This window comes from Callospermophilus lateralis, chromosome 2, assembly GCF_048772815.1.
Source record: "Callospermophilus lateralis isolate mCalLat2 chromosome 2, mCalLat2.hap1, whole genome shotgun sequence".
NCBI lineage: Eukaryota > Metazoa > Chordata > Mammalia > Rodentia > Sciuridae > Callospermophilus > Callospermophilus lateralis.
This window is the reverse complement of record NC_135306.1, coordinates 106616469-106638215: the sequence shown is the minus strand read 5'-3', so window position 1 is coordinate 106638215 and position 21747 is coordinate 106616469. Positions and strand designations below refer to the sequence as shown.

The window sequence follows — 21747 nt, the reverse complement described above, 5'->3', positions numbered from 1 at the left end:
CATGATTCTGGCTAGCCAACCACTATTGTTACTGTTGAAACTCATTTCTAACCCTTATTCTAATTTAAAGTCTCTAATGTTGATCAGAGATAACAGAAAAGTTTAGTAACTGCCTTAGGGTTCTGATCTTCCCGATTAGTTTGCTGATCAAAACGGAGTATGAGTTTTAAGATACTGGACCAAAATTAAGTATTGACATATTATTTGAATTGTGATATTATTTAAATATATACACCTGTAAAGCCAGGTATGAGCATCTAATGCATATAGCTCTTTTAATTGTCTTATATGATAGTTAAATCCAAAGAGATTAAAAATAAAACTGTAATAGCAATACATTTGAAATTAATATCAATTTGTTATATCACCTGTATTGAGATATAATTTATATATCATAAAATTCTGCCTTTTTAAGGTTAAAGTTGAATGATTTTCAGTTAATTTATAAGATTGGACAATGATTATTACTACTAATTCTAAGTATTTTTATCACCTCCAAAATAAACTCCATACCCTGTAATATCTCCCAGCCATTGACAACCACTAATTTATTTTCTATCTGTAGATTTGCCATTTGTGAAGTTTTGGTGACTAGTTTCTTTCATCCATGTTGTAGCATAGACCACTTTAATCTTTGTTGTTGTTGTTCTAGGGATTGAACCCTAGCGTCCACTGAGATACATCCCCACCCCTTTTAATTTTTTATTTTGAGGTAGGTCTCACCAAGTTGCTGAGGGTCTCACTAAGTTGCTGAGGCTGACCTTGAACTTGAGATTCTTCTGCCTCAGCCTCCTGAAATGCTGGGATTACAAGTATGTGCCACCACACCCAGTTACTTCAATCATTATAAGAAACTGAATGGTATAACACATTTTATTTATCCATACATGAATTGGTAACCATTTGGGTTGTTTCTAATTTGGGGCTGTTGTGAGTGGTATTGCTGGGAACATTTATGTGCAGTTTGTGTGGGGTTATATTTTTGTTCTACTGGACATGTATCTAGCAAGCGGAATCCTTGGGTTATATGGTAATTCTCTTTAACTTCATGAGAAACGAAACTGTACGCCGAAGTGATCACACCATTTTACATTCCCACCAGCAATGGAGAGGGTTCCAGTTTCTCCACATCCTTGCCAACACTTGTTATTGTCTGCCTTTTTGATCACGGCCATCCTAGTAAAGGTGAAGCAGTATCTCATTATAGTTTTCATTTACAATTCCAGATGGCTAATCACATTAAGCATATTTTTCATTTTCCTTTCGGCCATATATGTATGTTCCTTGGACAAATGTCTGTTCAAAACCCTTGTGTATTTTTAAATTGAGTTTCTTGTCTTTTTATTGTTGAGTTATTTCTTTATTTTACATATAAGTACACGGTTTGCTAATATTTTCTGTCACTCTACGAGTTGTCTTTTCACTTTTTTGTGATAGTTTCCTTTCCAGCACAGAAATTCTTAATTTTGTTAAAGCCCAATTTTTTAACATTTGTTGTGCTATTGATGTTTTATCTGATAAACTATTACCTAATCCAAAGTCATGGAGAGTTCCTTTAAGATGTTTATATTTTAGCCCCTGTAGATGTCTATAATTTATTTTTAATTAACTTTCTATATAGTGTGAAGTAGGTGCTCATCATTTTTTTAACATGTGAATAACTAATTGTCCCAGCACCAATTGTTTAAAAGGCTATACTGTTCCCTTGAAACTGTCTTGGCCTCTTTCTTGAAAATTAATTGGATTTATTTCTGAACTGCTAATGCTGTCCTTATGCCAGCATTACACTGCCTTGATTTCTGTAGGTCTGTAAGTTTCAAATGTGGAGGCTGTGAGCCTTCGACTTTGTTCTTTCTTGAGTTTGCACTGGCTATTCTGGGTTTCTTGTGTTTCCATAGTATTTTAAGATCAGCTTGTCAATTTTTGCAAAGAAAAGCAGATGGGATTTTGACAGGCAGTGCGCTGATTCTGTAGATCAATTTGGAGAGTATTGCTATTCTTAATAATACTGTTTTCTAATGCAAGAACAAAGGGTACCTTTCCATTTGTTTGATCTTTAATTCCTTTCAACTGTATTTTCTAAGTTTTCAGTATAGGAGCCTTGGACTTCTGTTATAATTTTTTCCCAAGGATTTCATTATTTTGACTCCATTATAAATGATTATTTTCTTAAGGAGATCTCCTAGGCTCTGTTCATTTTTAAAACTATTTTTTTTCTCTCCTCTCCTCTGATGAATGAATCATCACAATTGACAGTTCTTAAAGTCAGTGCTGTTTGCTTTCCTGCCAGTTCAGATATGTTGTTGAACCCCATTAGTGAAAATTTTTTTGAGTTATCCTTTTCAACTCCAAAGTTTGTTTTCTTTTTAAATAGCTGTATGTACTTATTAATATTCTCTATTTGATGAGTCATTGTTTCCATACTTTCCTTGAATTCTTTATACATAATGTCCTTTAGTTCTTTGAACATACTTATGGTAGCTGATTAAAATGTTTTGTTTGCTAAGTCTGATATCTAGGCTTTCTCAAGGATAGTTTCTATTGACTACTCTTTTCTCTTGTGAATGGGCTACTCTTGGCTGTTTCTTTGGTTGCCTTGTAATTTTTTTGGTCAAAAATTGACCATTTTAAATGCTTCTCATATCAAAATACCCACTGTTCAGGGTAGTTTTTTTTTTGTTTTTTTTTGTTTTTTTTGTTGTTGTTATTGCTGCTTGTTGTTATAGTTTTTTTGTTCAGTGAGTTTTCTGCTCTGCTTCTGTAAAGTCTACATTCTTGATCACATATAGCCACTGAAGTGTCTGATAATGTAGTTTAGCAGTCAGCTAATGATATGTCAGATTTCCTTAAATGTTTTGAATGAATAAGTCTTTCAGCCTTTCTTTATGGCCTCTGGGTTTGTGTTGGGGGAAGTCTTCAATGGCTTGGCAGACAGTTCCCAGAGCTGCCTGTGCAGAGTTTCAATGCTAGCTGGAAGTAAGAGGTTAGACCCTTTCCAGTTCTTTCCTAAGTGGTACTTGTGGCTCTGATGTGCTTGACCTTTTAGATTCTCAGGAATCTTGGGGAGCTTATCAAACACAGTTTTTCTTATCTTCCCCAGTTTTTCCTTGTAAGCTTAACTCAGTTTAGCCCCAGCGGCTAATGCTGCCCCTGGAAGTCGTGAGCCACTGTTTTCCATAGAAACCTGGCTATACGGCTGTTTGTACCTTGAGCTGAGTCAGGTTATTAAAGATGAGGCCTGAGAAGTGGCTTTCCTGTGAGTCATCAGACAGGCGCAGCAGGGACAGCTTAGTTAGGAACTATGGGGTTTTGGGGAACTGCAGACCTGTTGTGTTCGCTTCAGTAGTGAGGCTGCTGGTTTCCATGGCCATTGTGGTTGTGAGGCTGTGTGTTTCCAAGGCAACTGAGGTGCTAGAAGGAGGGGAAGGGATCAGAGCAAGTGAAAACATGGCAAAGTTGACCATTCTTGCCAAGATTCAGGCATTGTGGAACAACTGCTCCTTGGATTTTTGCAAACCTTTATTTGATTTTCAGAAATCTTGAAAAAATTGATTCTGAGAATTTTTGGCAGTGCTTTTTTCTGCATTTACAGGTGAGCCGATTTTAGAGGTCTTTAGTTTCTTTAGTCTGCCATTTCAGAAATGCTTCCATTTATCACCTGGGAATCAACCCCTGGGGTGCTGTACCACTGAACTATATTCCCAGACTTTAAAAAAAAAAAATACATATATATATATATATATATTTTCCCAGACTTTAAAACAAAATGCTAAATGGCCAAAGCTGGCCTTGAACTTGTGATCCTCCTGCCTCAGCCTCCCATGTTGCTGGGATTACAGGTATGAGCCATTGTGCTCAACTAACTTTATTATGGACCCTTTCCAAGCCTGACAAAAGAACAGTTAATAATGTTATGACCAACCCATGTGCCCTTATCCAGTTCTAATATGACCTATACTAGCCAATCTCTTTAGCTGTCTACTTGCTTCTTACTGTTTTCTTTAGGATATTTTAAAGAAAATCCCAAATGTTATATTTTATCCATGTTTTTATTATTTTTATTATGTTTTGAGATGTAGTCTCTCTATGTTGCCCAGGCTGGTCTTAAACTCCTAGGCTCAAGTGATCACCTGTGTCAGCTTGTAGCTGAAGACCTACAGGTCCCACCACCACGCCTGGTTTCCATGTTTTATTCATGATGTTCAGTATAAACAACATTCATGTGAATTATGAGGTTTCACTGAAACTTTAAAGGAGAATGTGGAGCTAAATGCTAAGCCAGGGCTCAGGTGCTTGGGAACTGTTGTCCCTGTGCCACCACATGCCTTGGGACACCTCATTTCTTTCACCAGTTTTCCCAGCTTACTCTTTAGGTTGAATAGCTCACTGCAATATTCTTAGGCCTTCATATCGTTAAGAATGTGTTATTTATTTACTTTCTCTTTTCTTCTTCTTGATCCTTAGTTCTTTTTGCTAGTGATATAATCTTAAATATAAATTTAGGTTATTCAGATACTTGTATTAATTTATTTTTAATCATCAGAACCTAAACTAAAATTTATTAATTAAAACATTTTTAAAATTAATTAAATTAAAAAGTCTTATAAGTTCTCAGACCCTGTAAGATTGACCTAGATAAACACATTCAAATAATTCCTAGTTGTTTATGGAGGTGTGTGCTGGTGGATATATTAACCAGCACAACCTTTTAGTAGGGCCATTTTGTGATACCTGTCAAAAATAAAAAGTTTTGACCTAGGTATTCTTCAAGGAATGTATCCTGCAGATAGCATTGTGCAGTTCGAAAACTGGTAGAATATGTGAGCGTGTTCTTTGAAGAGCGCTTCTGCAAATAACCTAATATGCCCCGAGTATCTCTTAAATGGAAAGATGTCTAAGGTATACACCTTAATGAAAAAAGTGTGGTCATGGAGCAGTAAGGTACACTATTCATGGGAAAAGTTGTACCACGGTTTTTATGTCAAGACTCAGTTTGTGTGTGAAAGTTAGATTGCGTGCCTGACTTTGGAATTGTGTTTGGTGACTGATAACAGACTAGAAATAAAGTAACTTATGTTCAGTTTTTAGTGCTGCTTGGGGAGGCAGGCTAGGGCTGGTGTCCCAGGAACCCAGGCTTCTGTCTTTCCTTTCCACCATCCTGAGTAATGATTTCCATCCTCAAGATATCCCCTGGGCTTTTATCAGTTATGAAGAATAAGGAGGGATAAAAAAGCCAAGTAGTACCTCTTCCAGATGATGAATCCTCTCCAACAGCCTTCCTAGAGATGCAGTATGGCCCTTCAAGTTGCATCTTAGTGACCAGTACTTAGTCACATGACCATGCCCAGCTGCACACAAAGTAGAGAACTGTGGTATTTTATTCTGGGTAGCGATCAGGGGAACTTCTTGTCCATGAGGAAAGGGACACTGGGTGTCGGGGGTAAGCACAGCAGAGTCACTATGTAACCATGCCTGTGGGGGATGGCACAGATGGCTGGAAGGATGCATAAGAGCTGTAGGCTGGTGACCCCTTGTATTCTGGCTCATGGTTTTAGAGTTTTCAGACCATGGGCATCTGCCTCCATTGCTTTCAGGCCTGTGGCAGGGCGGAAACATGGCAGGAGGGAATGGAGGAGAAAAGCTGCTCACCTCATGACAGCCAGGAAGCAAATAGAGAGAGAGAGGGGTTGGAGGCAAGATATCGTCTCCCTTCAGCTAGGTCCACTTCCTGTAGTTTCCACCACCTCCCAGGAGTCCATCACTAGATTAATCCACTGATGAGGTGAGAGCTCTCATGCCCACTCACTCCCCTAAAGGTCTACCTCTGAACATGGCTGCTTTAGGGACCAATCCTTCAACACCAGAGCATTTGGGGGAACATTCCAAATCTAACCATGATGTTTATTAAGAAAAGCATCAAGGCTTACAACTTATAGTCAGCAGTTTGTCATAGTGTAGTTGCTAATGTTTTTCTTGGTAACTGTGAAATAATACAATAACTTCTTAAGGATGCTTTCGGGAGTGAGTCTGAATCGTCCTGGTTTAGGAATAATTCTTCCAGAAGGTAAGGGGATGGATGAATTTTGAGGTTTTTTTTTTTTTTATTGATTGTATTATGTTTGTGATTTTTGCATTTAAGAAGTAAAACTGGCTTTGAGATGTACATTCTCAATTCTCAGACTTCCTAGAAGTCATTATTAAGAACTTTTAACTCATGTTGAGCCTGACTGCCACTGAGAAAGTTTTTAAGCAGTAGAATTGGAAGTAGTGAAAATAAATACTAAGTATAATATGTATATTTCATTAGTATTTGCATATTCATATACTCTTAAGGATTTATATGTGTGTAGGATGATGTACAATAATCATCTGATATGACTAAATTTTATTAATTTAATGAGGGCTTTTAGAATTTATATATAACAATATTGCTATGAAGTCTTTTCTCACTCAGGTAATATGTTCTTACATTTTTTTTTCCCTGGCGGGGGCCATGAACCTTAAACCCAGGAACACTTTACCACTAAGCTACATCTCTAGTCATTTCATTTATTTTTTAAATTTTGAGGCAGGGTCTTCCTAAGTTGCCCAGACTGGCCTTGAACTTGAAATCCTCTTTCGTCAGCCTCTGGAGTCACTAGGATTACAGGCATGTGCCACTGCAACTGGCTATTGTTTTTATATATTTAATGGATTTATCATTTCATGTCACCTCATACACAATATAAGCTATGAACATGTTTTTCAGGGTGCTGTTTTTGAAATGCAGTCTCATGCTTCTCTACATGGTTTCTTTAAAACAAACAAGTGGTTGTTTGAAATATTTATACTGTCCCAGTGAATTATAAATAACTGTGTTTTTCAGCTTGATCCTCATGTAGTGTTTATGGGACACTCAGTTTTTATATTACAGATAAGATGGTATGTTCCCAACTTTGTAGGAACTTAAAATTGTTAGTAAACAGCAAACTAGTGTAGAATAAATAAAGCCAAAGTCACCTCTCTGCCTGGGGAACCCAAATTCCAGTAAGTTTAATGGTCATTTTTGTGTGATTATGTCCACATAAGGGTGTGCCACCCTGTGTCTCTCCTAATAGATATACAGCATTTTCTTTAATTTTTGGTCATACACTTTTTTGAGCTGGAAAAAAAACAACAAACACATAGAGGTTTTTATGGCTGCTCTTATCCTTTTTTGAGTCATAGGCCCTTTTGAGAATCTGATGAAAGTAGGAGTGTATATGCAAAAAAATCATATATATGTGTGTGTATGTATATATGTGTATGTGTGTATGTATATATGTGTGTACACATATGTGTGTGTGTGTGTGTGATATATATACATGTGTGTGTGTATAATATATATAATTTGTGGGGTTCCTGGACCATTTAAAGCCATCCACAGGGAAGTTATGATCCAAGTAAACTACTCATTTTATGGATGGTAAACAGAGGGCTGGAGAGATTTCCTGTTTTCCTCAGGTGGTAGAGCAGCCTCTTAATCTATTGCTTATTTACCAAGATTCTAGAAGTGAGTTGAAATCTCTGAAATACAGAGATTCATCGTTCTCTTCTACCATAGAACATGTATATTCTCCCCAAAGGCCATACCTAATGAGAAGTATTGAGAGATTGGAAAATAGAGTCAATGAAGATTCCCTCAAGTCTTGGTGTAAATTAATCTTATGACTCAAGCATCCTTGTATGCCAAAAATATGAGTAGGAAACTGTGCATGGTGGGATGGATCTCACCCGGGCTGGTTTGGAGGCTGCAGGCTGCTGGTACTGTGGCCTTATTTTACAATAGTCTCCATCTCCCTCGCTCGCTCCTCCTGAGTGTCGCAGCCCCATGGCCCACCCTAAGCCCACGCCATCTAATATCTGTGGAATATTTATTTCTAGTAGCTATTACAGTCCAGGTGTGCAGGATAAAGTAGCCCATCCAGTGAGAGCATGCATTGCAAAAATAGGAATTTTCAGGTACAGTCTGTATTTTGTGTTTTCAGTGGAATCGGAGGGGTCTGACATGTTTCCCTTGTCACTTGTTTTGAGCAGCTATCATCTGGCACAATTAACTTTTTCCTCCTCTTCCTTGGCAGCGTCTCCTGGGCAGTCAACAGCAGTCTTCTGTCCAGCTCTGGGTCTCCTTTGGCCGGAAGCCCATGCGAGCAGCCCAGTTTGTCACAAGACACCCTATTAATGTGAGTGAGGTCTGCTGGAGGGTGGGAAGAAGGCTTACTGCCTTCCTGTAGACACCCTGGGTAGGTTGTCCTGTGGATGTCCTGCTGGGTGGCTATTTTATGGAGGCTCCCTGAAGTCACTTTCCAGAGTGGTCTCTAGAGAGAGCCATTGTGCTTTGGGCATATTGGTCTCTTGTTTCCCACTTCACTGTTTGAAGTGGAACTGAACAGGAGCCTTAATTTGCTTGAAGTGGAGTAGGATTGGCAGAGGGGTTGGAGTCAGAGTCAATGGTCTTGTGTGCTAGTACTGAAGCAGGGAGAAGTTTGGGCACAGCCTTTATTTATTAAGTACCTGCTGTATTGCTTACAGATGGCTCTGTTCCCAAAGGGGATAGATTTGGGTCCTACTTGGTAGAAATGTAGAGGTTGGAGAGACCAAGAATAGAGCAGAGGAGGAAACCATATATTATAGTCTAGTGCTCGACCATGCAGTATTATAACAGGGATTGATAGGAAAGCCCAGCATAGCGTGTCGGGGGCTGTTGGGCTAGTGACTGCAGGGAGGAGGTGGTGACATTGGGAGGCCTTGGCATTAGCATTTCATTTTGAGAAAGGTTAGTGGTTCAGGGGTTACGTAACGGAGAACAGTCTCATCAGCACCTTGCTAGTTTCTGTGGGCTCTGCCCTCCTTTGTCCCCTCAGGGAATATAAAAGGAAATGAAATGCACATTAATCTACAATGTACCTTATACTGATGAAAGGTCTCTTGGGATAAAGAGGGAGACCTTATTACCTGAAAAGAGGTTTTTAGGTCACTTATGGAGTTCAGAGGCCCGCTCTTTCTCTGTGCTCCATTTATTTGCCAACGAGGGGCCTGCTCCAGCTGCAGACCAGCCTCAGGTTCTCCAGAGGAAAGTTGTCGGAGCTTGTTTGCCAAGATCGGGGAGCTTTCTCTGGGCTCTAGGCCCACATTCGTCACTGGGACTTTTGGAAGTCATTGCTTTCATGTGTACAGAAAGCCCACAGGGCGTAATCATTTTTCTGACTTGTGTATTTCTTGACTTTTGATTCCTAAGGAATATTACATCGCGGATGCCTCGGAGGACCAGGTGTTCGTGTGTGTCAGTCACAGTAACAACCGCACTAATTTATACATCTCGGAGGCAGAGGGGCTGAAATTCTCCCTGTCCTTGGAGAATGTGCTGTATTACAGCCCAGGAGGGGCCGGCAGTGACACCTTGGTGAGGTAAGGAGAGCACTGCTGCTCCCCTGCCTTCTTAGACAAGTGCAGCTGCCAACTTCTGTCTAGTTCAGTGCTTTTCAGTGTTAGCTACTCGCACAGACTCACCCGGGGCATTTCCAGAGACCCCGATGCCTGGCTCACACGCCCAGAGACTACCATTGATGGGGTTTGGGTGCGGTTTGGTTTAAAGATTTTAAGAAGCGCCCCCGGTGATTCTTATGTGAAGCCATGGTTGAAAGTTGCTGTTCTGTGTGACACTGAGGGGCACAGCTACTTTGTTAATTAACCATTCCCTTGGGCTCCCTTCATTCAGTTATCTGGTTTTGTGGTCTCTGAGCCAATGGGAAAGAGCACTTAGAAAATAGCATCAAGTCAGAGAGAGCTGGCATATGTGGCTGTGTGGCCTTGCCTCTAGGTGACTCAGGTTCATTGACATCATTACTCCCTTTCTTAAAGGTAATTGCAAGGTGGTATTTTGTAGGAAAGGCACCAACGTCATTGATCCTCTGTCCATAAATCACATGTGTGGAAATGATTTGCAGTCCCATCCGGGTCTTCTCTGTCAACTACACTCACCAGGGAATCGGGGGATGGAGTAGACTGGGCAGGGATGTGTAGATTTTCTTCTTCTTCTTTTTTTTTTGCCATGCTGGAGATGGAACCCAGGGCTTGCTCTGCTAGGCAAATACTCTACCCCTGAATTATATCCCATCTTCAGCAGATTGTTAAGTTCCTTTCTGTGCCAAAATCCATTTGTCATGTGAAAACCTTTATAGCTGTGATAGGCTTGTTCTCTGTTCTTGGAAAAGCCATCTGTGAAGCTCACTGACTGGTCTGGAGTGACATCCACCAGGCCAGAGGACATGACTGTGCTGCCCGCTACCTCTCCTTGTGCTGGCCAGTCTTTTTTTGTCACCAGTTCGTGCCATATCACGCTGCGGCTGTGTACCAGATGGTGTTCTAGGTATGGCAGTGAAGTGTTGTGGATGATAGTAAAAAAATCAACCAGGTCCTTGTTCCACGGAGCTTATATTCTGTTTGCAGGGGACACAGGGTATGAACAAATGTGTCATCTGCTTGGTAATGTGCTGGGAAGAAAAATAAAGCAAGATGAGGGGCAGGGAATGAGGAAGGCATTATTTTATACAGCCTGCTCCACGATGATGACTTTGAGCAGGTGCCTGAGTTATGGAGGGAGAAAGTCAGCTAGGCAGACCCTGGGGGCGGAAGTGATGGGAAAGAGTCCTACAGGCAGGGGCCAGCAAGTGCAGTGACCCAGAGGTGAGGCTGTAGTGCTGTACCTTAAGAGATGGGGAAGGTCAGGATGCTTCCAACAGCTAAAGAGGGGGACAGAGAAATAAAGCACAGGATTCAGGGAGCAGGGGCTCAGATGGTGCAGGACTTCAAGGGCATAGAAAATACTATTTTTCTGATAGGTGGGATGGATAGCATCAGATTTGTCATATTAATTTTTTTTTCTATTTTAAATACTTGAGAACTGTGTTCTGTAAAGAAAAGTGCAAAAGACAAATGAATGCATTATAAATAATTTTGAGCAAATACCCACATGCTTTGTGCTGTGTGGAAATTTGACTACTGTGGGGACTAGGGCAGGAACAGGAAGACTGATTGTGAGACTTTGTCCCGGTTCAGGCCAATGGGGATTGTTATTGGTTGGTCCCAGGGCGGTCTCAGTGGAGAGTACAGAAATGGTTTGATTCTAAATATATTTTGAAAATAGACCCACAGATCTGCTGATGGATTGGAAGAGGTCTGGGAGAAGGAGTAGTAGCCAGGGGACCTCTGCTGCTTGGCCTGAGCAGGGATAGGCAGTGATGACAAGGTGAGGCATGGAGGCTGGTGAGGAGCAGCTGTGGAAGAGATGTCCTGAGTTCCGCTTTGTACTTTGGTTGGAGGAGCTTATTAGATACCCAGCGTTGGTCTTTCTACCCAGTCTCCAGCAGTGCTTTTCCACTTCCTGTTTCCCTTTTGGAGCTACTGTTATCTTTCATTCATTCCATTTCTCCCCCTGGTATAGACTCCTAGGTTATTATTTGTTATTTAATGTATTATAGGCCATTCCTGCCCTGAATCATCCTGACATTCAGATTGTCCTGGTTTGGTTGGTGGCGGTTTCCAGTTTCTTCTGCCTGGCTTCTGTGTATTTTTATTTTTTAAAATAAAATGAAATTCACGTAACATAAACCAAACCATTTTAAAGTGTGAACAATTCAGTGGTATTTAGTACATTTACAGTGTTGTACAACTGCCATCTCTAATTCTAGAACCTTTTCATTTCTTTAAAAGAAAACCCTCATTAAGTACTTTCTCCCCTTCTTCCAGCCCCTGGCAACCATCATTTAAATTTCTGTCTCTGTGGATTTACCTTTTCTGAATATTTCATAACAGTGGAATCATACAACAACCTGAGACCCTCTGTGGCTGGCTTCTTTCACTTAGCATAACGTTTCCAAGATTCATTCACATGTAGCATATATTAGTACCTCGTTCATTTTCATGGGTGATTAATATTCTCTTTACATTTTTGTATAATTAAAAATCATAAAGCACTATCCCTTGGGCTTTTTTACTGACTCTTTAGTTTCTTCCCTACTTTCAGGAGCCTCAGACTGTGCGTGAGGTACATCACAGCTTGCCAATGGTTTCTTCATCCTCCTCATTGGTCAGATATTCAGGTGATATTTCATGGTAGGGAAGAGTTGAAGCCAGAAGTTGAAGAGATAGGCTCCCCAGGAAGCAGTGACCTCATTTCTGTGGCCGTAGGACTTCTTTACACATACAGATGGCCCTTTGCTTGTGGCAAAGTTTCTTCTTACCCTGCCTGAGCCGGCAGTTAAGAAATTGATGATAGATTCATGTCAGGAGTCATGGACCAATATCCTGCTCTGCTTGCTTACTCTCCTCTTACTTTATCTCAGGGCCACAGGGGTTCAGATTTGCTTAGTCGAATGACTTTTTGTCAGCTGTTCCTCAGTCTCAGCCAGATGAAATGGAAAGGATGAATTGGCAGATGGCATGGGCAGGCTGGTTTAGAATAAACTTCCGCAGTATTCAAAATGAACGAGAGGAACTGGTTCTAATTTCCTTAGAGAACTAAGGAAAGAACTCTTAATAGGGGATTACCCTGGCATTTGTAGAATGTGCTGTGCAGGAATTTCATGGAAAGCCACAACTAGATATAGGACTCTTTGGAGGAACTTATGTGCTGATCACATGTGAGGCCTGTTGGGGTGCCTTAAGGAGGTGCACTGGCTCTCTTGGGTGGGAATGGCTACCAGTGTGTGCATTTGGCACTGAGCATGGTGGAAGGGGACCTGGTGAGCTGCTTGACAAGTCTTGGCCCAGGTCACTCTGGAAAGAAGAGCAGAAGTGCTCTGGTGAGGACAGTGAGGATAAGATGGAAGGCGATGGACTGTCCGAGAGAGTACTGGGCATGAGGCAGCTTGTGCCAGGGAAGGTCAAGGGGGCCAACACCAGGATGGGCTGCACTGACGCAGAGAGGTTGTGAGGCTCAGGACTTCCGCTTGGAAATAAAATAAAAGACTCCAGGATTATGACCGGGGGAAGAAGCAGGCTTCTCTGATGAAAAAAGCTCAGACCTCCCAGATGTGGGAATGAAGCCAGTAAACCTCAGAATGGTGGGTTCCATGGTGACAGACTCAGAAGCTGGAGAGCTGAGGTAAATAGAGAGCAGGAGGGACATAGGCCTTCAGCCACTTCCAAGGAAGTAGCCAGAAGGGGCTAAGGCTCTTAAAGTTAAAAATTCTTAAAAAATTCTCTGTGTCAGAGAATTTGGTCTCAACTCTGGCATTTTACTTAGGGTTGTGCTCCGTCTGCTGCTTCAAAGTGAGTTTGTTGCACTGCTTATTTCTGGTTTCCTACCTCTGAGGTTGGAGGGCACATCTCCCTGTCTGAGGTGGCAGAGCAGTCTTCCAGTTGAGGAGATTTAAGTGGCAGATGATGGGGAGAAAACACTTCTCTGTGTTATTGTGTTGCCTAGTGGCTCAAGACCCCTGAAATAAAGTGCATGGTTCCAATTTTAAAAGCCAGTGGTGAGTCGTGGTTACCACTTCTCAGAGACCTCTTATATTTGCAGTGTGTGTACCATTGCAAAACTCCTTTCCAGTAAAATCACAGTGTCCTAGCATAGCAATTCAAGGCCCGAGGGTCTTATTGTAGGCTTCCGTGTTAACAAGTACAACCTCAGACTTTCTAGAACCTTCCTTGCTAATATGCTGTGATGTTTTGGGAAGTAGTTGACATGCTGCTGGGCTTCCTGACAGAAAAGCCTTGTGGTCATCTATCATCAAGGTACTGAACACCCTAATAAGGACCTGGACAGTGGCTGTGTAACCCTTAGCTGTATTTCTACAGATTGGGTTAAATGGTAAGCTGAGCATTGTAACTGGTGTCTTTTTCAAGTCTGACTTAATGTTTCCTATTTGTCAAACCTCACTGGTGGATTTGGGTCAGTTTCAATAATGAAGAAATAGATGTGCTTTTTACACCAACTTTAATGGTATCTTCATCATTGTAAAGCCCTGGTTAGGAATTGTTGATCAGATAAGCATCTTGGCTCTTAAAGTTAAAAAAAAAAAAAAATCACTGTTTAAAAAAGAGTAGACTGTATAGCCATTAAAAAAAAAATAGAGTATGGTCCATGTTACTACATGAGTGAACCTCGAAACATTATGCTAGGTGAAAGTAACCAGATATAAAGTATTATATATAACCTAATTACATTTATATGAAATTCCCAGACTTGGCAAATCCATGGCCACAGAAAGCAGATCAGTGGTTGCCAAGGACTCGGAAGGAAAGGGGAAATGGACAGTGGCTGCCAGTAATGAAAATGTCCTGGAACTAGGTGGCAGTGGTGGGTGTACAACGTGGTGAAGGTGTTTAATGCTACTGATTTGTATCTATTGATATGTTTGGTTAAATCGTATGTTGTGTACAATAAACAAAATACCAAGCAAATATCTGTTCAGGTTCACCGTTGTTTATTTTCTCTTACTGTAGGTATTTTGCAAACGAGCCATTTGCTGACTTTCATCGTGTGGAAGGGTTACAAGGAGTGTACATTGCTACTCTGATTAATGGTTCTATGAACGAGGAGAACATGAGATCAGTCATCACCTTTGACAAAGGAGGAACCTGGGAATTTCTTCAGGCTCCAGCCTTCACAGAATATGGAGAGAAAATCAATTGTGAGGTATAGATGTTTTAATCTTGTTTGACTTTTTAATACAAGGATAGAGTTCTGATCTGTAGTTGTTTCCTACATCTAATATTTATTGGAAACATGCAAGATCACGTAGTCTTCCATTGATACCATGTGAAGCAAACTTTTATCTGTATTTCCATCTTTGCTGGTCTCAGATTCTGCACCATATGGTATGCCATAGTGAACTCACAAGGTGGGGGGTGGTGGATATTTAAAAATAAGTGATTTTTATTTTATAATAATAATAATAATTTTTTTTTTTTTTTTTTTTTTTTTTTTTTTTTTTTGGTGCTGAGGGTTCAACCCAGGGCCTTGCACCTGCTAAACTATACTCCCAGTCCAATATTTTAAAGTTTTGAGGGAAAACATTGTGATTCTCAACATCTGTTAGACATATGAATTACTTGAGCAACTATCTTGAGTTAGTTCACAGTTTCAGCATTAGGTTATGTTTTATTTCTTTTGGTGACATCATATCTTTGGGAATAAAAAAAATCAGGTGAGAAAGTCAGGGTAGAACAGGACACAAGGGTAGTTAATGCCCCAAATGATTCTAACATTTGAGCAGTTGTGCCATGTCCAATAGGTACACTCATTCCGTTAATAGGTAATCGTGGTTATTTAAAAATAAAATAGAAACATGCTGTGTTCTTCCAGTTTACATGTGCTATTGTTTCAAATTGCTGTTTAGTTATTAAGACATGTATACTTAATAAGTTTTTTGGACTTAACTATGTAAAAAACAAGTTGGCATTTCTTTTGCTATTAAAAAATTCCTGATCCGGGTGCGGTGCCACACACCTGTAATCCCAGCCGCTCTGGAGGCTGAGGCAGGAAGATCATGAGGTCAAAGCCAGCCTCAGCAACTTAGCAAGGTGCCAAGCAACTCAGTGAGACCCTGTCTCTAAGTAAAATACAAAATAGGGCTGGGGATGTGGCTCAGTGGTCCAGTGCCCCTGAGTTCAATCCCTGATACCCTGCCCTGCCTCCCCGCACCAAATTCCTGAAACACCAGTTGTCCTTCAAGATTCTTTGGGGACCTCTTGTGTAAAGTTATTATTTCTATGAAAGGAGTTTTACATTTTCTCTCTGAGTATAATTCAGAGATTATTCAGTATTTCCTGCCTGTAGGCCTGTCCGAAAACTTAAGAGTGCCAAAATATATCATTTGGTTCCATTAAGTGTTCCATAAGTCTAAGTATTCTGTGGACTGTGCCCCTGGCTTTAAGTGACCCCCTAATACCTCTGTTCCCATTTCACCTAGATCCCTTAGAGAATGGAAATGGATCTTGGGTGTGGGCAGAAAGAACTCAGAAAAAATAAAAGCGCTCATTTTTGGAGAAACTATAACATTTTAATTCAATTCAGTTGGATTTTCTGATTTTGTTAGTCCTTGGTGAACTATGTTGAGTCTTCTCTAGTCTGTCTGTGACCCTTGGGAAAATTCTTTTGAAGACTCTGGCCTTAGAATGTACTTCTTGATTTTTCTTCCCTTTTTGACAACAGGTTTCCATTTATTACATCAAATCTAATTTTAGCAAGAGGCAAACTATGAACGGATATACACACATTACTAGGAACTGAACCTACCTCAGTAGTGTCTTACAACCTCAATAGCTCAGCACAATGCTGCTGTGGATGGGGCTGGGATAATTTTGAGCATGCCATGCATGCCAGAGTGTCAGAACTTGGTATTTTAAAAATTCATCTTTTTAATTCCTTGACTGATCAATTTATGAACTATAGGACAATTAATCATCTTTTAGTTTCTACTTTTGAGTTTAAGTGAGGTATTAGATTTCTGTCACTATGACAGAATGCCTGAGAAAAATCAATGTATAAAGCAGAAAGATTTATTTTGGCTCATGGTTTCAGCTCATGATCACTTGGTACCTACTCTTTGCCTTGTGCTGAGGCTGAACATCATGGTGGGAGCATGTGGTGGAATAAGCTGCTGATATTATGGGGACCAGGAAACAGGGAACAAAATTGAGAGAGAGCAAGAGGCTAGAGTCCCCAAATGCCTTTCAATGACACACCTCCAGTGTGTAACTTTCTTCCTCTAGGTTCTACCTCCCAAAGGTTGTACCTCCCTTCTAGTAGCAGTACAGGCTGGTGCCAAGCTTCTAGCTCATGGCCTTTGGGGGACATTTTAGATCCAAAGCATAACAGGTGGTGAGAAGAACATATAGGAATGGTTAAAGTCTGATTGTCCAAAGATACAGAAACACGTTCAAGAGTAGACTTCATCGTAGGCAAAACAATGTAAGCCAAAAGAGGTGGGGAGAGTAAATATATCTTTGAGACCCAACCTAATTTGGTCCAGTTTCCATTGGCCAAACTGGGAAGCTAGTAAGATGGATATTTGTTCTATCTTTTTGTGACAAAAATAAATGGATCCAGCAAACCTTGCCACACTTATTATTTGTGCCGTAAACACCTGCAGAGTTCTCCTGTTCAGAATACTGGACACATCTCAGTAACCCTGAGTATCCACTTTCTGGCCAGGAGAATGAGGCACGTCCATATAGCGGAAGCCTTATCCTGGTGGTTTACAAAAGAACTATGAAAATGTGGGCACAAGCGCTGGAGGCCAGTTTAAATCACTTGGAGCCTTGCCCTGTACAGCCACATCTTTGTAAGATGTAGAACACCCTTTACCAATGTACTGTGGATCTTTGACGTTCAGACATCGTATTTTGTACTTCTGGGAGCTTGTCTGTGGGACTTGATGACTTGTGATTCTTGTTTTTTCTTCTGACAGAATTACTGGAATCATATTTGAAACTCCTCTCCCCTGACTTAAAAAATTAATACCACAACATCATTTCACTTCTCTTTAACTCTGAGTCACTTGAGAAGATCTCTGGGTGATACAGGGAGATGGGTATCTTTCCTGTCGGCCTCAGTTAACGTTGATGTATAAACGTTATTCCCTGAGAGTCTTAGGGAGTTCTTAAATTATTTTTTTCAACCAGGAACATTTATGTGGATGCAGATGACCCGCTCTGTCTGGGTGGCGGTGTGTGTGAGAACATAGCTGGGCTGTGAGTTTGGTTTCCTCAGGGCCAGGCCTCCTTGTTCTGTGTCAAGCCCTGAGGTCCCCACCCAGGCCTCTGGGTTTGCAGGAGATCTAGGCAACATGTTACCCACTGACACCACCTGAAACTTTATTTTGCAGCTTTCTCAGGGCTGTTCCCTCCACCTGGCCCAACGCCTCAGTCAGCTGCTCAGCCTCCAGCTCCGGAGAATGCCCATCTTGTCCAAGGAATCAGCCCCTGGCCTCATCATTGCCACGGGTAATGTTTTGTCTGTCTTGCCTGTTCTCACAGGGGCTTCTTTCAGCTGGTTATATGCAGCCCCATATAGAGTGGTCACCCACATCTCCAGCAGTGCCCACTCTGGGTAGTTTTAAGACATTTTTAGTTGCTAGATAGTTCTTTGAAATTCCCATTGGGCAAGGTGATTCTCTGATATATCCTTGAAATGAAAAATAACTCTTCCTCTTACTTTTTAGGCTCAGTGGGAAAGAATTTGGCCAGCAAGACCAACGTGTACATCTCTAGCAGTGCTGGGGCCCGGTGGCGAGAGGTCAGTGCCCACCCTGCCTGGTTGGTGTGTGTGTGAGGATGTGGACTGCACCTTGGTGTTTCAGGGACAAGCATGGTTCCCAGTGGTCACCTGAGATGTCCAATACAACTGTAAAGTAAAGAAAGGGACCCAAAGCCACACGTGAGAACCGGCTGCCCTGATTTTTATTCACCCCTTGTTATGTGGACTCACAATTTCCCCAGATGTTACTTAAAGTGAAAAAGGAAGCTTTCACTTTTTGTTAAAAACAACTGTGAATTTGACCAAAATTTCCAAGATTATACAATCCATGAGGGCAAAGACAGTGTTTGCTGTGCTCACTTCTTGACCACCAGGCCGTAACCACGCCTGGCATGAGCGAGTGCTCAGTCAATATTTGCCGAGAGTATCAGCAAATGACAGTGTGGCTGTGATGGTGGTATTTTTCTGTGTAATATTGGAGCGGAAGTCTTGCCTGTGGGCATTTCCATCTCATTCTGTGCTGTGGAAGGAGACCAATTCTGTATTAAGGTGCCGTAACTTGCTTATATCTTCAGCACTTATTATTGCCAGCTCTGAAGGTGCAGCTGGTTCTCTAGCCCCAAGATGCCAATTCAGCTTCAGCCTTGGGTATTAGGGAATTCTCAAACCTGGAAAAAAGTATTTCTCATCTGCCTCCCGAGACTTTAAGGCCAAAGGAAATGCTTCTGGTCTTATTCTGAAGGGGTTGCTTTCAATGGTGACCCTGAGGATGCCAGGAACAATCAGGGTAAAACTCAGCCCCTCAGTAGGCAGGAGTTGCTTGAGCACCATGTCAGGACACTTTTATATTTAAATCTGTAATGTGTTAAACAATAATTATGCCCTACATTTTTTTGGCTCTGTATTTATAGAGACTGTTGCATACCTTATCTTATGTGTGTCCAGTCTTGCCACACTTCCAAATGAGAGATATAGGGCCCAGACAGTGTGTGTGTGTGTGTGTGTGTGTGTGTATGTGTGTACGTGCGTGCGTATGTGTGCGTGCACGCACATGCTTGCACATGCGTATATTAAGGCCTGTACACAGCATGGTAGGGAACATAGTACACATGGTGAAGTGAGGGAGGTTGATAAGAACTGAGTAGTTAAAAGTGAATGGTTTGGAATTTTCTGGTCATTCTTTTCCTGCTTCCCCAGGAAAGACTAAGCAGTTGCTTTCTCCTTCCTTGGAGCTGGACATTCCTTTTGGAATTGGGTGTCCTCTCCTCTGTGAATAGGCCTGTGATTTGTTTGTACCTTCTGCTGTTGGTGTAAGTGGGCGTCTAAACATCTGCAAGTGATTTCCTCCTGGGTAGAAAGCTGAGTCTTGTTCCTCCTCCACTGCTGTCGTCTGGCTGTCAGGGCCTCCCTGCAGCATGCTTGATGCCTGCATCAGCCAGCACACAGGGACCTTATTTTGGGGACTAGCAGAGAATTAGCAAGGGGATGAAAATGTTGAGATTTTGTCCCTGAGGGAGCGTCTATGCCTCTGTGGATGGCCTTTGCTTCAGGGGCACAGTCTGGGGCGTTTGGCAGGCAGAGGCAAGGGAGGAGGAGGTAGGATGGAGGGGGCAGAGTGCTGCCTGGGACACTGGTGACAACAATTCTGGTTCTCCTCTACCTACTAATGAATTATGCAGTTCTCTGATCCTCAGAATTCTACAACTTCCTTCTTTAGTGATTTTATTGAGGCACACAGAAGTGCAGTAAACTGCTCATATTTAAAGAGTTTAATTTCATAAGAATTGATCACCACCATACAGTTTAGATCACAGACATTTCCGTCATTCTCTCCCCTATGTGTCTTTGTGTCCTTTTTCAATACATCCTCTTTCCAATTGGTATTTTCTAGAATTTTATATAAATTGACACACCGTATTTGTTCCTTTTTGCCTGGCTCCTGCCACTCATCCTGATGATTTTAATCCCTTCCATGTTGTTTCATGTATCAATGATTCCTTCCTTTTTTTTTTTAATTGCTGATTTGCATCCCCCTGTAGGGATCTATCACAATTTGTTTATCCATTCAACTGTTGATGGACTTCCAGTTTTCACTTCTTACAAATGTAGCTATAATGAATGTTCATGTATATCTTTTTTATGTGGATCCTTTTCATTTCTCCTGAGTAAATACCAGGGAATGGAATGGTGGGGCAGTGTGGTAGGTGCATGCTGAACTTTTTAAGGGACTGTCAGATTGTATTTCAGAGTGAAGACACTTTACCTTTCCATCAGCACTGTGTGAGAATTCTGCCGTTCCACTTGCTTGCTAGAACTTCAGATCATCACTGTTTAATTTCAGTTTATTCCCCATCCCCCTGCCCCCGCCCTGTGTATTATTTTATGTATTTAATTGTCATAGGCATTGTGTTTAGGTTTATGATTCATTTGTTAATTTTCACATATGGTATAAGGGAAGAGTTAGTAACCCTTTTTTTTTTCTAATTGACCCATTTATTGGAAAGCCTTCTTTTATCACTTTTATCTGCTTATTGAAAAGACTTTTTCCTGTTGAATTGCTTTGGAACTTACGTGAAAATCAATTGGCAACATGGTCTGTTTCAGGGCTTTTTGCTGTTGCATTGATCTATTTGTCTGTCTATTCACCAGTATCAAATTGTCTTAATTACCAGAGTCTTATTAATAAGTGTTCAGTCAAGGAGGGCTAAGTCCTCCATCTGTTTATTTTTAAAATTGCTCTTTTCCTATGAAGATCCTTTGTATTTTCATTCATATTTCAGAATCAGCTTGTCAGTTTCTAAAATCCCATGAGGATAATGATTAGAGTTACATTGAAGACAATCTATTAGCAATCATACCATCTGCAAAGAGGGGCAGTTTCATTTCCTTTCTGACCTTTTTTTTTTTTTTTGCTCTTTTTTCCCCACCTCCATTTTCCCTCTTTTGTCCTTTCTTTCCTCTTACCATGACTCGTATCTCCATACATTGTTGAATAGAAGTGGTGAAATGGCATTCTTGCTTTGTTCCCTGTCTCAGGGGGAGCGATTCAGCTTTTGTAAAGGGGAAACCATTATATATGTTGTTGGCAATAGATTTTTATACATATACTCTATCAAGGTGTGGGGGATTCCCTAATAATTCCTAGATTGTTGAATATTTTAAAATCATGATTGGGTACTGAATTTTGTTAATTGCTATTTTTATGTCGATTAAAATAATATAAATTTTCTCTATTGTTTTGTTGATGTGATATGTTACATTAATTGATCCTTGAATATTAAAGCAACCTTTATTTGCTGGAATAAACCTTACATGGCCATTATGCATTTTCACTTTTATATATGGATAGGTTTAATTTTCTAAATTTGTTAAGAATTTTTGTATTCTTGAATTTTTATATTTTTGTAAGATAATTAATGTATAATTTAATTGTTTGGTAATATCTTTATCAAGTTTTTATATTATTATTTGCTATCATGAAACAAGCTGATTAGTGATCCTTCTTCCTCTGTTTTCTGACAAAG

General features: G+C 40.7%; 1 protein-coding gene across 1 annotated transcript in view; it reads left to right on the top strand.

Moving 5' to 3' along the window:
- The window catches only part of Sorl1 (sortilin related receptor 1), a 159199-nt gene that overhangs the window by 43689 nt on the left and 93763 nt on the right, over nt 1-21747 (top strand). The window contains exons 7-11 of the mRNA XM_076846252.2: nt 8100-8201; nt 9257-9426; nt 14467-14659; nt 17853-17970; nt 18189-18262. Of these exons, the coding sequence (XP_076702367.1) occupies nt 8100-8201; nt 9257-9426; nt 14467-14659; nt 17853-17970; nt 18189-18262 (657 nt within the window). The remainder of the gene's footprint in view (nt 1-8099; nt 8202-9256; nt 9427-14466; nt 14660-17852; nt 17971-18188; nt 18263-21747) is intronic.